Source organism: Salvelinus sp. IW2-2015, linkage group LG1 (genome assembly GCF_002910315.2).
Source record: "Salvelinus sp. IW2-2015 linkage group LG1, ASM291031v2, whole genome shotgun sequence".
NCBI classification, from domain to species: Eukaryota; Metazoa; Chordata; class Actinopteri; order Salmoniformes; family Salmonidae; genus Salvelinus; species Salvelinus sp. IW2-2015.
In genome coordinates this window covers 48,724,403-48,740,112 of record NC_036838.1, presented here as the reverse complement: position 1 = coordinate 48,740,112, position 15,710 = coordinate 48,724,403, and the positions used below count along the sequence as shown (strand labels likewise).

Here is a 15,710-nt window from a genome sequence, read left to right as displayed (position 1 = left end):
GAGATAGAGTTGAGCGGCGACTAGTGTGGGCGGACTGGAGCTCCGACCAAACATAAAATGAAAATGTTATAAAAAAATGACAGATTTCAGCACCCAAAGAACAGCACACATTTACAGTCTATTGTTGGGGTGCTGAAATATGTCGTTTTTGATAAAAACGTAATTTTATGTGACGTTGGAGCTCCAGTCCCCCCACACTAGTTGCAGTTCAAATCTATTGTAAATCGTGGAGCTGAGTTTAGTTGGCTAGTCCAGATATTACTGACACAAGCCACATTAATACCCGTCAACACCCCTTTTTTATACAACAATACCATGACATAAATGGAATCATACAGAAAATATTAAAAACTGTTCATGTTAACCATTCCTATCAATAACATAGAAGTAAATAATGATCATAATAAAGAGTTTCTGGGTATTGATACATTTGCTGACAATTTCTAGTTGGGACTGACTATAGTGAGTCTACCCTAACAGACAAATTAGATCTCTTGGTATAGCAGGACAAGGAGGTGTGTCTTTCAAAAAGGTTCTCCCCAACCCCTCCCATCGCTCCCTTTCTAACCTTAATCTCAGTCATTTTCGAGGGGTTCTAGAACTCAGTTAGTCTTCTGGAGATTTTCCCACACATACACAGATACAAACCTCAGGCTGAATGATCTCTTAATCTCTCACCTAGCTGGGTATCCTTCTACTGCGGCCGTACTTTACTCACCTTTGACATCCACTCCTCACAGGGACCTCAGGTAGGTACAGCTTTTCTGTCACATTACAGTGCCACTGTACACACTATCAGCCTGTGAGTGACAGTGGAAGTGTAATGGTGTGAAACTGGAACCTGTGGAAGTTAGCATTCTGCATTACTCCAGATCATTCGTTGATTGATTGGCTGCAACACTATGGGAGATAAAAGTGGCAATGGCTTCTTTAGATAAAGTTCTTAAACTTTTTCATCATGTTACATTTTGGTAACCCTAGCTACAACTGTAACACTACAGTTACAGTAAAGGAGGGCATTGTTGAATTATTTATATCCAGACAAGTGTACACTTATCAACATGGGTCTTAATTGCTCATCATGTCTTTATTTCTAGTATGTTACTTCTCTTCATCTAGTTGGATTAATAATTTGAGTTGAATCTTAATTTAACATAAAGCATTTTCATTAACATTTGAATTGTAACTATTTCACTTTACAATTTTGACATCTATGTATTTTTGCCATAACGGATGGTATACAATGAGAGTAAAACTCTCCTATACCATTGGAAATTTACAGTGTCATTTCACTATTTTCCTATTGTGATTATTTGGGCAAATTGTTTTGTTGTTGTTATTGCAGTGATAGCATTGATATATTATGCACAATTTTTTTATTAAGAGAAGTTCCATAACAGTGGTTTTCTATGGTCCACTGGCTGTTAGTCAGCAGTAATTGTGTTGCAATAGATTTCTACTAATCAGATGGGATTAGTTGATTCCGTCATATCACTGGTGCTAGGTATATTAAGTAGGACAATAATGTACTCTATCTGATTTTCTCAGACTCCATCAGACCCTATTAGGCTCCTCTTTTCCCTTATCACAAGTGAATAAAGATATGGTGCAACATTGTGTCTACTACTAACTACTGTACACCCTGCACTGTCTGTTACAGAGCAGACCATACTTCCGTTGTTTGCAGAGATTAATTATACCATCAATTCCATTGAATGTGATAAACTCACTTTATATTATGCAAAATTGTCACTGAACTATATCAAATTATCAAAGCACCAGCACCATGTAAGTGCTGAACATCTATAAACAGATTATTTCCATTGAATGAACTGTTTTCAATTTCATTATTACAATTTGTATTAGTTTTTTCCTTAGAAGAACTCACTGTTTTAGCCCAGGGATGTTTCTCTCATATTCTGTTTTTATAAAACACATAATATGAATTCCTATAAAGGTCATTTGTTGTAGTCAGCAAACGTTTGTTCACTGTTTGTAATTACAGATAGGTTTATTAATTATTAGGGTCTACTTTCAGCCACAGGCAAATGAGGATTCTTGAAAGGGAAGTTAGAAAAGAACTGCTGCTGTCGAGGGACCATCATGTCTTGAAGTTACATGGGTTTCTTTAAAATGGCATCCACACAAACAACATTATTGAATGTAAATCACATCGGCCTACTGAGATGCTGGTCCTGTCTGGTTGTTTCTATAGGTCAAATCAGGTCCCAACTAGATCTATTCCCTGGGACTCCCTAAGAATGGCAGATTTCTCCAAATCCTTTCTGTTGTTTCAGAGTCAGTGGTTATCTCTGTAAACATGGAGGATTCTACTGAACAGTCTCACTGGGTGTCTCCGGCTCTGCTCAGCTCTGATCCCCTGGCCAGCTTCTCCTCAGAGCCTGGCTTACTACCTGCAGGAGAGGAGGGAGAGCCCTTCTTCTCCAACCATGAGACTGATTTCACCAGCCTGCCCTCCTACTTCTCCAACCCCAGCCACAGCAGGGCTCCATCAGCCTACAGACACAGCTCAGGTCAGCAGTGTGGAACCTAACATAACTTTAAAACGTTTATGTTGACCTTTCAGAGTTTAAATTAACATTGAATATAAAAGTATTTGAAAAATGTGTAATGAGGGACTCCCCTGACAACTATGCCCGTCTATTGTATCTCTCTCGTACAGTCCGCCAAGTGTACTCCTCGCCCTCTCTCCCAAGCAACCTCCAATGGCTAGAAGGGCCTGGAAGCCACTCTCTGAGCTCTCCTTACAACCCATCAACCTCTACTTGGACCAGCAACCCTTTCACCAAGACTCCACTGCACCCACACACCCCAACCTCCCTTTATGCCTCCAGTGCCACATCCTCGTTTTCCTGCAGAAATGGGTACTCCTCTCCAGGCAGGGATGGCAAGGAAAGTCCCAGGCTTCAGGAGGCCTTGAAGGCCGAGCGCTTGAGTCCTTTAGGGGGAGGTGGTGGAAGCAGTTTTCTGAATCTGACTTCAGCTGCTGGGGGTGTTTACACACCATCTCCCCACTCCCACTCGCAGATGCTGGGCCCCTACAGCTCGTACATAACCTCTCCACAGGACTACAGCACAGCAGGCCTCTACTCTCCAGGGGCATGGATTAACCCCTCCTCCTACTCCCCCAAACTACGTAATAAGATGAGGCTGTCCCCACCAGGTGAGCAAAATAGGACTCCAGAATAGCCTGATTTTTGGGGGGTTCAGTAGAGATTACTTAATTACATACATCTTTATGTGCACTAACTAATATCGTAGGCTAATTATTTGGGGTTCAATACCTGAGGAAGTGGAAACTCAAAACACATTAACTAGATCGCTAACTCTAAATATAATACCCACTGCTAGTAGCCATGTATTCATCCAACAGTAAATGTAATGTCTTAAAAAAACATTGCAGTTGTAGGCTACCACCTACAGTAGGGCTGTGGCGGTCATTACATTTTGTCAGCTGGTGACTGTCAAGAAAATAACTGCCAGTCTCATGGTAATTGACAGTTAATTAACATAAACACGTTTAGCATTTCCTGGCTTCCATGTACAGCCTACAATTCACTGATGCAGACATTTGGAACATCTACATTTTAAAAAGTCTAATAAATCAATTTAATATAGCCTACACCATCACATTGAATCCATTATTTATTTTAGACAGGTTTAAAGAAACATGATATGAAGAAAATGTAGTCTATTTCAGAAAAACAGAATAGCATTCTCTGAGTTGTCTTTATGTTAGGCCCTGATATGGGTAAATAAAAAAAAACAAGAAAATCATGCCATCTGGGTTGCTTAATATAAGGAATTTAAAATGATTTATACTTTTACTTTTGATACTTAAGTATATTTAAATTCAAATACTTTTAGACTTTTACTGAAGTAGTATTTTACTGGGTGGCTTTCACTTTTACTTGAGTCATTTTCCTTTAATGTATCTTTACTTTTACTCAAGTATGACAAGTGGGTACTTTTTCCACCATTGGCTATATGTTTTGATTTTTAATACATTCTAAGGCTGCATGATGCGACTCTAATGATGATTTGAAAAAGGTTGCATGAAAGGCATGAGCTTTTCTTTGTTTTTTTTGCAGGCTGCACATACTTCATCAGTCACTCAATTACAATTTGACAAGCACTTGATATTATTCTCACCAGGCCTCGAATTTCCCGTGGCATCCCCCTTGTGTGGCCGTAATGCCCCTAAACAATCCATGCCTTTTGCGGCCAAAGTGGCCGTTGTGCCATTGGGCTGAATATAGTACACTCAACAAAAGTAGAAACGCAACATGTAAGGTGTTGGTTCCATGTTTCATGAGTTGAAATAAAACATCCCAGAAATGTTCCATATGCACAAAAAGCTTATATCTCTCATATTTTGTACACAAATTTGTTTTCATCCCTGTTAGTGGGCATTTCTCCTTTACCAAGATAATCCATTCACTTAACGGGTGTGGCATATCAAGAAGCTGATTAAACAGTATGATCATTACATGGGTGCACCTTGTGCTGGGGACAATAAAAGCAAACGTGAAAATGTGCAGTTTTGTTACACAACACAATGCCACAGATGTCTCAAGTTTTGAGAGAGCGTGAAATTGGCATACTGACTGCAGGAATGTGCACATGAGCTGTTTCCAGTTAATTTCTCTACCATAAGCCGCCTCTAACATTGTTTTAGAACATTTGACAGTACGTCCAACCGGCCTCACAACCGCAGAGCCACGTGTAACCACGCCAGCCCAGGACCTCCACATTCGGATTCTTCACCTACAGGATCATCTGAGACCAGCCACCAGGACATCTGACTAAACTGTGGGTTTGCATAAGTGAAGAATTTCTGCACAAACTTGTCAGAAACCATCTCATCTTCATGCTTGTCGTCTTCACCAGGGTCTTGACACGACTGCAGTTTGGCGTTGTAACTGACTTTAGTGGACAAATGCTCACCTTCGATGGCCATGGGCACACTGGAGAAGTGTGTTCTTCATGGATGAATCCCAGTTTCAACTGTATTGGGCAGATGGCAGACGTTGTGTGGAACAGCGGTTTGCTGATGTCAATGTTGTGAACAGAGTGCCCCATGGTGGCGGTGGGGTTATGGTATGGGCCGGAATAAGCTACGAACAATGAACACAATTGCATTTTATCAATGGCAATTTGAATGCACAGAGATACCATGGCGAGATCATGAGGCCCATTGTCGTGCCATTCATCCGGTGCCATCGCCTCATGTTTTAGCATAATAATGGACGGCCCCATGTTACAAGGATCTGTACACAATTCCTGTAAGCTGATAATTTCCCAGTTCTTCCATGGTCTGCACATGCACCAGACATGTCACCCATTGAGCATGTTTGGGATGCTCTGGATCGACGTGTATGACAGTGTGATCCAGTTCCCACCAATATCCAGCAACTTCGCACAGCCATTGAAGAGGAACTGGGACAACATTCCACAGGCCACAATCAACAGCCTGATCAACTTTTTGCGAAGGAGGCAAATGGTGGTKACACCAGATACTGACTGGTTTTCTGATCCACGACCCTACCATTTTTTAAGGCATCTGTGACCAGCAGATGGATATTTGTATTTCCAGTCATGTGAAATCCATAGACTAGGGCCTAATGAATGTATTTATATTGACTGATTTCCTTATATGAACTGTAACTCAGTAAAATCTTTTAAATAGTCGCTTGTTGCGTTTATATTTTTGTTCAGTGTAATTATAATTCCCTTCTCCCGGCTGCTGTGCTCCAAAGCACTCTCACTCACATGGCTTTCTCAGATATCTTAATTCTTATTAGCTAATGCCCGTCACGTGATCAGGTCCTTGTCACAGCTAAGCAGTAGGCTACAAGTGAAGACAGGCACATCGGGGATGCAATTGCACGTGTCACTCTTATCAAATTCCGAGGCGCATATTGAAGATGTTAGAAGAACTGTCCAAATTTAGCCTACTTTTCGTCAGCCAATAAGATGAGGAGGCAAAAGCATTAGCCTATGTCAATCTACTATCCCCCATCGTACAGAAGTTGACCTATTCTATTGGACAACTTGTTCTTCTGTGCAATAAATAAATATTCCAAACATACTCTGGGACAGTTGTGGGATGCGACAGATCCCAAATTAATACAACCACTCGCATCAAAAWWRTTTTTWAAAGAAATGAGGGTGATGCAACAGATCAGAACATTTTGCTTAAAATGTTGATAAACTATTAGACTATTTCTTCATATTATAAGTGTAGCAAATCGCACACGGCAGTAGGCTATAATTGCGATTTTTCCAAAATGCAATCAATTAGCGGAAAACACTGTTCTCAAAAATGACCGCAAATGCGATTATGCATGTAATGCTCTATTATAAAGGTGCATTTTTATGGTGAAAATGATTTTCCCCGAATTTGAAACTCGTGCTGCCTATGTATTTCTGTTAGGCTCTACACCCGTTGTAAAGCAGAATAATGTGCTTAATTTTAAGAAGTTATTTGGCCACTTTAGTTGTGATACAAACATTATCAAAACATATAGGCCTATGGGCTAGGCTGAATGAGGTGTGCGACTATGATTTGAGAATGTCGCAAAATATGTGTGAAATTAGGTTGGATTTAGAATGGACCATTAACATGTCTGTCTCGGACAGAGCATGAGGGGAAAAAAGACATGTCATCTATGCACCTAAATAGAGAATGGAGGACGCTTTTCCCTTTGTTCATTTTCATGCCAGCCTGGTAGGCTATACTCCTATTGTAAAGTGAAGCATTGTGCTTAATATTAGGAAAGTTGATAAATAAATAAAGTAGGCCTAGCCTTTAGAAAGCTGTTGGGATCCTCTTTTTAATAGAGGCCATCAAAACTCTGTTTTCTAAGCAAATGCATTAGCCTATAGAAATATTGCGCAACATGAGCTCATGGGCTCTCATGAAGTGTTTGATTTTATTTTCGTAAACATTTGCATTGATGTCAGAGTGACTAGAGGGACGATAGAGTCCTGAGTACTTGACAGTTGTCAAGTTTGGTAGGCTACTAATGACCATCAGCAGCATCAGAGCTTGGAGAAGCCAAGTTACCATGACTAAATGGTCATGTGGAATTTTATTGTGAATTTGATTGTGTGGTGGTAATATGGTCACCTTAACAGCCCGACAGTATTAACAATGAGACTTATAGGCCTATGCCCTCAACAACAAGTGCATTTCGCTCAAGTTCTACTCAATACCTCAAAGCCATACCAAATCGTAGCTATTGAGCTGAATATTCAGAGTTGAGAAATAACAATTATAACTACAGAAAGCTGAGACCCTCCTCTCTTTGACAGTGACAAGGGAACAAAGCTTCCAAAGCTGTGTTTTAACCACAATTGCATTTTGAAATGTTCAGTGGCGTAAAGTACTTAAATAAAAAATACTTTAAAGTACTACTTAAGTACTTTACTATTTATATTTTGGCTACTTTTACTTTTACTTCACTACATTCTTTATTAAACAGCATGATCATTACACAGGTGCACCTTGTGCTGGGTACAATAAAAGGCCACTCTAAAATGTGCAATTTTGTCACACAACACAACGCCACAGATGTCTCAAGGTTTTAGGGAGCATGCGATTGGCATGCTGACTGCAGGAATGTCCCCCAGAGCTGGTGCCAGATAGTTGAATATACATTTTTCTACCATAAACCGCCTCCAACGTCGCTTTAGAGAATTTGGCAGCACGTCCAACCGGCCTCACAACCGAGACCATGTGTAACCACGCCAGCCCAGGACCTCCACATCCGGCTTCTTCACCTACAGGATAGTCTAAGACCAGCCACCCGGACAGCTGTTGAAACTGAGGAGTATTTATTTTTTATTTAAATTTGTAAAAATGTTTACCCCCTTTTTCTCCCCAATTTCATGGTATCCAATTAGTAGCTACAGTCTTGTCTCATCGCTGCAACTCCCGTATGGAGAGACGAAGATCAAGAGCCATGCATCCTCCGAAACACAACCCAACCAAGCCGCACTGCTTCTTGACACAATGCCCACTTAATCTGGAAGCCAGCCGCACCAATGTGCCGGTCGCGATAGAGCCTGGACTCAAACCAATAATCTTTAGTGGCACAGCTAGCACTGCGATGCAGTGCCTTAGACCCCTGCGCCACTCAGGAGGCCTGAGGAGTATTTCTGTCTAAAATGAAGCCCTTTTGTAAGGAAAAACTTGTTCTGATTGGCTGGGCCTGGCTCCCTAGTGGGTGGGCCTGGCTCGCAAGTGGATGGGCCTATGCCCTCCCATGGCTAGCCATGGCTGCGCCCCTGCCCAGTCAAGTGAAATCCATAAATTAGGGCCTAATGAATTTATTTCAATTGACTGATTTCCTTATATGAACTGTAACTCAGTAAAATTGTTGAAACTGTTCCATGTTGCGTTTATGATCACTCGGCTACACATGCCTGTCCGTAATGTCAGTATGCCTTGTCTACAGCTGTTTCGGTTAGTTATTATTGTTTTATTTCACTGTAGATCCCCCAGCCCCGCCCAACATATCTTAGATAGCTCTTTTGTCCCACCCCCCACACATTCTGAGACCTCACCTGGCTTAACTTGTGCCTCCAGAGACACAACCTCTCTCATCGTCACTCAGTGCTTAGGTTTACCTCCACTGTATTCACATCCTACCATACCCTTGTCTGTACAATATGCCCTGAATCTATTCTACCACGCTCAGAAATCTGCTCCTTTAATTCTCTGTTCCCAACGCACTAGACTACCAGTTCTTATAGCCTTTAGCCATACCCTTATCCTACTCCTCCTCTGTTCCTCTGGTGATGTAGAGGTTAACTCAGGCCCTGTAGCCCCCAGCAACACATCTATTTCCCAGGCACTCTCATTTGTTGACTTCTGTAACCGTAAAAGACTTGGTTTCATGCATGTTAACATCAGAAGCCTCCTCCCTAAATTTGTTTAATTCACTGCTTTAGCACACTCAGCCAACCCAGATGTCCTAGCCGTGTCTGAACCGTGTCTGAAGGCCACCAAAAATTCTGAAATTTCCATCCCCAACTACAACATTATCTGACAAGATAAAACTGCCAACGGGGGCGAAGTTTCAATCTACTGCAGAGATAGCTTGCAGAGTTCTGTCATACTATCCAGGTCTGTGCCCAAACAATTCAAGGTTCTACTTTTTAAAATCCACCTTTCCAATTTGAGGTTCTACTTTTAAAAATCCACCTTTCCAGAAATAAATCTCTCACCGTTGCCACTTGTTATAGACCCCCCTCAGCCCCCAGCTGTGCCTTGTACACCATATGTGAATTGATTGCCCCCCATCTATCTTCAGAGTTCGTACTGTTGGTTGACCTAAACTGGGATATGCTTAACACCCTGGCCGTCCTACAATCTAAACTAGATGCCCTCAATCTCACACAAATGATCAAACAACCCTAAATCCATAACCATGGGCACCCTCACAGATATCATCCTGACCAACTTGCCCTCTAAATTCACCTCTGCTGTCTTCAACCAGGATCTTAGCGATCACTGCCTCATTGCCTGCGTCCGTAGTGGGTCCGCGGTCAAACGACCACCCCTCATCACTGTCAAATGCTTCCTAAAACATTTCAGTGAGCAGGCCTTTTTAATCGACCTGGCCCGGGTATCCTGGAAGGATATTGACCTCATCCCATCAGTAGAGGATGCCTGGTTGTTCTTTAAAAGTGCTTTCCTCACCATCTTAAATAAGCATGCCCCATTCAAAAAATGTAGAACTAAGAACAGATATAGCCCTTGGTTCACCCCAGACTTGACTGCCCTTGACCAGCACAAAAACATCCTGTGGCGTTCTGCATTAGCATCGAATAACTTTTCAGGTGACGCCAGGAACCAATATACACAGTCAGTTAGGAAAGCTAAGGCTAGCTTTGCATCCTGTAGCAATAATTCCAAAAAGTTTTGGGACACTGTAAAGTCCATGGAGAAGAAGAGCACCTCCTCCCAGCTGCCCACTGCACTGAGGATAGGAAACACTGTCACCACCGATAAATCTACGATAATCTATCATTTCAAACACATCACGGACCATTTCGAAACCCCCCGTACCTTCTCCACTATGCAATCTGGTTTCTGAGCTGGTCATGGGTCCACCTCAGCCACGCTCAAGGTCCTAAACGATATCATAAACGCTGTCGATAAAAGACAGTACTGTAGCCATCTTCATCGACCTGGCCAAGGCTTTCGACTCTGTCAATCACTACATTCTTATAGGCAGACTCAATAGCCTTGGTTTCTCAAATGACTGCCTCGCCTGGTTCACCAACTACTTCTCAAATAGACCTCTGGCAGTCTCTATGGGGTGCCACAGGGTTCAATCCTCAGGCCAACTCTTTTTATCTGTATATATCAATGATGTCGCTCTTGCTGCTGGGGATTCTCTGATCCACCTCTAAGCAGATGACACCATTCTCTATACATCTGGCCCTTCTTTGGACACTGTGTTAACAAACCTCCAAACGAGCTTCAATGCCATACAACACTCTTTCCGTGGCTTCCAACTGCTTTTAAATGCCAGTAAAACTAAATGCATGCTCTTCAACCGATTGCTGCCCGCAACCGCCCGCCCGACTAGCATCACTACTCTGGACGGTTCTGACTTAGAATATGTGGACAACTGCAAATACCTAGGTGTCTGGTTAGACTGTAAACTCTCCTTCCAGACTCACATTAAGCATCTCCAATCCAAAATTAAATCTAGAATCGGTTTCCTATTTCACAACAAAGCCTCCTTCACTCATGCTGCCAAACATACCCTCGTAAATCTAACTATCCTACCGATCCTCAACTTCGGCGATCATTTACAAAATAGCCTCCAACACTCTACTCAGCAAATTGGATGTAGTCTATCACAGTGCCAGCCGTTTTGTCACCAAAGCCCCATATACTACCCACCACTGCAACCTGTATGCTCTCGTTGGCTGGCCCTCGCTTCGTATTCGGCGCCAAACCCGCTGGCTCCAGGTCATCTATAAGTCTTTGCTAGGTAAAGCCCCGCCTTATCTCAGCTCACTGGTCACCATAGCAACACCCACCTGTAGCATGTGCTCCAGCAGGTATATTTCACTGGTCATCCCCAAAGCCAACACGTCCTTTGGCCTCCTTTCCTTCCAGTTCTCTGCTGCCAATGACTGTTATGAATTGCAAAAATCACTGAAACTGGAGACTTATATCTCCCTCTCTAACTTTAAGCATCAGCTGTCAGAGCAGCTTACCGATCACTGTACCTGTACACAGCCCATCAGTAAATAGCACACCCAACTAGCTCATCCCCATATTGTTATTTTTTTTATTTGTTGCTCTTTTGTACCCCAGTATCTCTACTTGCACATCATCATCTGCACATCTATCACTCTTACTACATTTGCACACACTGTACGTTGATTTTTCTATTGTGTTATTGACTGTACGTATGTTTATCCCATGTGTAACTCTGTGCTGTCGTTTTAGTCGCACTGCTTTGCTTTATCTTGGCAAGGTCACAGTTGTAAATGAGAGCTTGTTCTCAACTGGCTTACCTGGTTAAATAAAGCTGAAATTAAAAAAATAAGAAAATAAAAAACATTCTACATTGTCACCTCAATCAAAACTTCCAGTTTTTTGGAAGGCTAAAACCATGATTTAGTCAAACAGTAAAGTGCATTATGCTCATGATTCCTGTATTTAAACTGTCTTCCCTGCCCCTGTGCCTGTGCACTCGCTGAGGCCTGCTGCTGTGATGAGTGAGCCACTCTCCTCTCCCCCACATGCGCTTGAGAGAAAAATGTGTTCTGATCGTATAACATTTCCAGTGGTGGAAAAAGTACCCAACTATCATACGTAAAGATACCTTAATAGAAAATTACTCAAGTAAAAGTAATTGTCACCCAGTAAAATTCTACTTGAGTGAAAGTATAAAAGTATTTGGTTTAAAAAATACTTAAGTATCAAAAAAAATATATATAAATCATTTCAAATTCCTTACATTAAGCAAACCAGATGGCACCTTTTTCTTGTTTTTTAATTTACGGAAAGCCACGGTCTCACTCCAACATTCAGACATATTTTACAAACGAAGCATGTGTGTTTAGTTAGTCCACCAGATCAGAGGCAGTAGGGATGACCAGGGATGTTCGGTTGATAAGTGCGTGAATTTGACTATTTTCCTAGCCATTTCAAAATGTAACGAGTACTTTTGGGTGTCAAGGAAAATGTATGGAGTAAAAATACAATATTTTCTTAACCTCTCTGGGCTAGGGGGCGGTATTTTCACGTCCGGATGAAAAGCGTGCCCAAAGTAAACTGCCTGCTACTCAGGCCTAGAAGCTATGCATATTATTAGTCGATTTGGATAGAAAACACTCTGAAAACACTCCGTTTCTAAAACTGTTTGAATAATGTCTGTGAGTATAACAGAACTGATTTGGCAGGCGAAACCCCGAGCACAATCCATCCAGGGATTTTTTTTTTAAAGCTAATCTGTTTTCTATTGGTTTCCTATGGCAAGCACGTTTTAATAGAAATATGCTTGCAGTTCCTATGGCTTCCACCAGATGTCAACAGTCTTTKGAAATTGGTTGATGTTTTTCCTTTGAGTAGTGAAGAAGTAGCCCTTTCCATTCTGGGTGTATAGCCAAGTGTACTCTTTTGTTTGGGGCGTGTGACCTGAAGCTCGCTCCACTTTCATTTTATCCTCTATTGAACACAGTTTATAGCGTCTTAAATTTTATCGATTATTTACGTTTTAAAATACCTAAAGTTAGATTAGGAAAGTTGTTTGAAATGTTTCGACAAAGTTTACAGGTAACATTAGATAATGTGTATTCATGTCGGGCGAGTTGGAACCGGTGTTTTTCTGAATCAAACTCGCCAAATAAATGGGCATTTTGGAGATATAACTACGTAATTTATCGAACAAAAGGACCGTTTGTGATGTTTATGGGACATATTGGAATGCCAACAGAAGAAGATCTTCAAASGTAAGGCATGAATTATATCGTTATTTCTGAGTTTTGTGTCACGCCTGGACGGTTGAAATATGATTGGCATGTGTTTGTATGCGGTGTGCTGTCCTCAGATAATAGCATGGTTTGCTTTCGCCGTAAAGTCTTTTTGAAACCTGACACGGTGGCTGGATGAACAAGAAGTTCAGCTTTAATTTGGTGTATTTCACTTGTGATTGTATGAAAGTTTAACATTTCTAATAATTGAATTTGAATTTGGCGCTCTGCAATTTCACCGGATGTTGTCAAATCGATCCCGCTAATGGGATTTGATCTATAATAATTAATCAGCTTCTTGATATGCCACACCTGTCAGGTGGATGGATTATCTTGGCAAAGTAGAAATGCTCACTAACAGGGATGTGAACAAATATGTGCACCAAATTTGAGAGAAATAAGCTTTTTGTGCATATGGAACATTTCTGGGGATCTTATATTTCAGCTCATGAAACATGGGACCAACACTTTATGTTGCGTTTATATTTTTGTCCAGTTTATATTAGTATAACAGAAATTGCGCAACATGCCCATGGTCCGCCAGCCATCTTAAGTTTTTTCATTGTTTTATTTTTATATAGTTAGATTTTTTCGTATGTGTGTGTATTAATTTCAACCAGCCCACCCAACTAAAAAATGATCCAGCCCAATAGGCATTTGCCAGAATTGCCAGATGGCCAATCCACCCATGCTTTCCTCTGAACATCCTTTGGGATTTCAGATGATTCTTTGGGAACAAATGACCAGTAGGAGACTGATGTAGTGTGTTTGTGATTTGTGGCAGACGCCAGGGAGTGCGTCAACTGTGGAGCCACTAACACCCCTCTATGGCGTCGAGATGGGACAGGACACTACCTGTGTAACGCCTGTGGGCTTTATCACAAGATGAATGGCCAAAACCGTCCCCTGATCCGGCCAAAGAAAAGACTGGTATGATATGGCACAAGGATTGGATAAGCTAATCAGTTGTAAATTCTATTGTGTTGACATGCCAACCTATTGATTGAAAAACTCAAAGAATCCAAATGAACATTGGAACTCACCTTTCATCCACAGAATTGACGTACATTCCTCTCTCTCTGTTTCAGATTGTCAGTAAGAGGGCTGGGACACAATGTGCCAACTGTAACACCAGCACCACCACATTGTGGAGACGGAATGCCAGCGGTGAGCCTGTGTGCAATGCCTGTGGACTCTACTTCAAGCTGCACAACGTGAGTCAATGAACAAGATACACTGATACAGTATACTGACTGCTAGAGAGCTACTATTACCAGCTTCTAGCTAGCACCCCTTCACTGGTTAAAAAGACAAAACCCCACACAACTCCAAGCTACTGAACCCTAGTCATTGAACCGCAAGAGCGGTTTGTTTTAGATCTACCTCATGTAGTATAGTAGTATCAGGGTAATAACGGAGAAAGAGAATGTACTAACTTATGTATATGAAGTAAAGGCACACTTCTCTTTTCACAGGTCAACAGACCCCTTACTATGAAGAAAGACGGTATCCAAACACGAAACCGTAAAGTGTCCAACAAGAACAAGAAGGGCAAGATGAGTGCCATGTTGGAGCAATACCCTGACCTATCACAGGGTCCCACCCTCGATTACCACGGGGGCCCTTACTCCCTGGGCCCAGGGTCACTGCTCTCCTACAGCCACACCCCTCACTTCCTCCCCCCACCTTCCGGCCTGCACCCGTCTGCCAACCTGTCCTACACCCAACACCCAAACACTGCCATGGTGCCCACTCTGGTGTGAAACAGACCTGGGCATATGCAGACCCATAAAGGCAGCAACATACAGAGCATACAGACACAAAGTAGCCTACTGAGGAAAAGCTTCTTTGTAACAATGGATGCCCTGTACATAAATGCATTTATACTTGCTTACCAATTTTGCGTGTGAAGTTGATCTTGTCTAAACACTGGACATAATATGGTGGCTAATTTTTTCAAGATCAAAAAATAAAAACTTTTACAGAATAATTTGACTGTATTTTGTTAAAAGGCATATTCTATGTTTATGAAAAGTAAAATAATAAAAGTAAAGTTTATACGTCCCACTGTGATCATTGATACGGCTAACACTGGTATGAGCTTGTAGCTGTATTTTGTAAATACGCACCGACTKCAGTTGCCATATCCCTTTTCAAATGTTTATGATTTTAGTAGACCAATGTGAAAGGGCATTCAAATGTGAAATTGTTTTGCATTTGCTACATTTCTATATTTGTAATTTCTTAAAAGCTCCACATAAACAATAAAACATGAATGATAATATTAAGAAAACRTCTATACTATTTCTGGTTAATTTCTAAACAAATACCTGGGTTTAGGCACAAGTTGCTCGTTTTCAATGTGTAAATGGTATTTAAATTATCAGGACTGTTTCAGGTGCTGCAGTGAGTATCACTATAGTGGCATTGTACTCTCACTTGCTGAGGTATAATGGTGTCTTTGTCCAGGTTCTGTTGGGGTAAGGACTCTGACAGTGGAATTGTATTGGAGGCACCAGACATGCAAATCCTCGGTTTTCCATTAAGCTGCGGGAAAGTGACAAAACATTTAACTCAAGTGAGGAACTTGTGCCAGGTTCTAAATTTAGATTGATGTGACATTACTTACCGTTAGGTGAACAAAAAATGACACATGCGCACACACACACACCATGGGCACA

The 15,710-nt window shown here is 41.5% G+C and overlaps 1 protein-coding gene across 1 annotated transcript; it reads left to right on the top strand.

The window, feature by feature from the left end:
- Positions 1-574: 574 nt before the first annotated feature.
- On the top strand, positions 575-15,089 carry gata1a (GATA binding protein 1a). Its single transcript, XM_023995024.2, has 6 exons — positions 575-749; positions 2,298-2,534; positions 2,684-3,184; positions 13,814-13,959; positions 14,118-14,243; positions 14,505-15,089. The coding sequence occupies exons 2-6, from the start codon at positions 2,321-2,323 to the stop codon at positions 14,790-14,792; spliced, it is 1,275 nt and encodes a 424-aa protein (XP_023850792.1). The 5' UTR covers positions 575-749; positions 2,298-2,320; the 3' UTR covers positions 14,793-15,089.
- Positions 15,090-15,710: the final 621 nt, after the last annotated feature.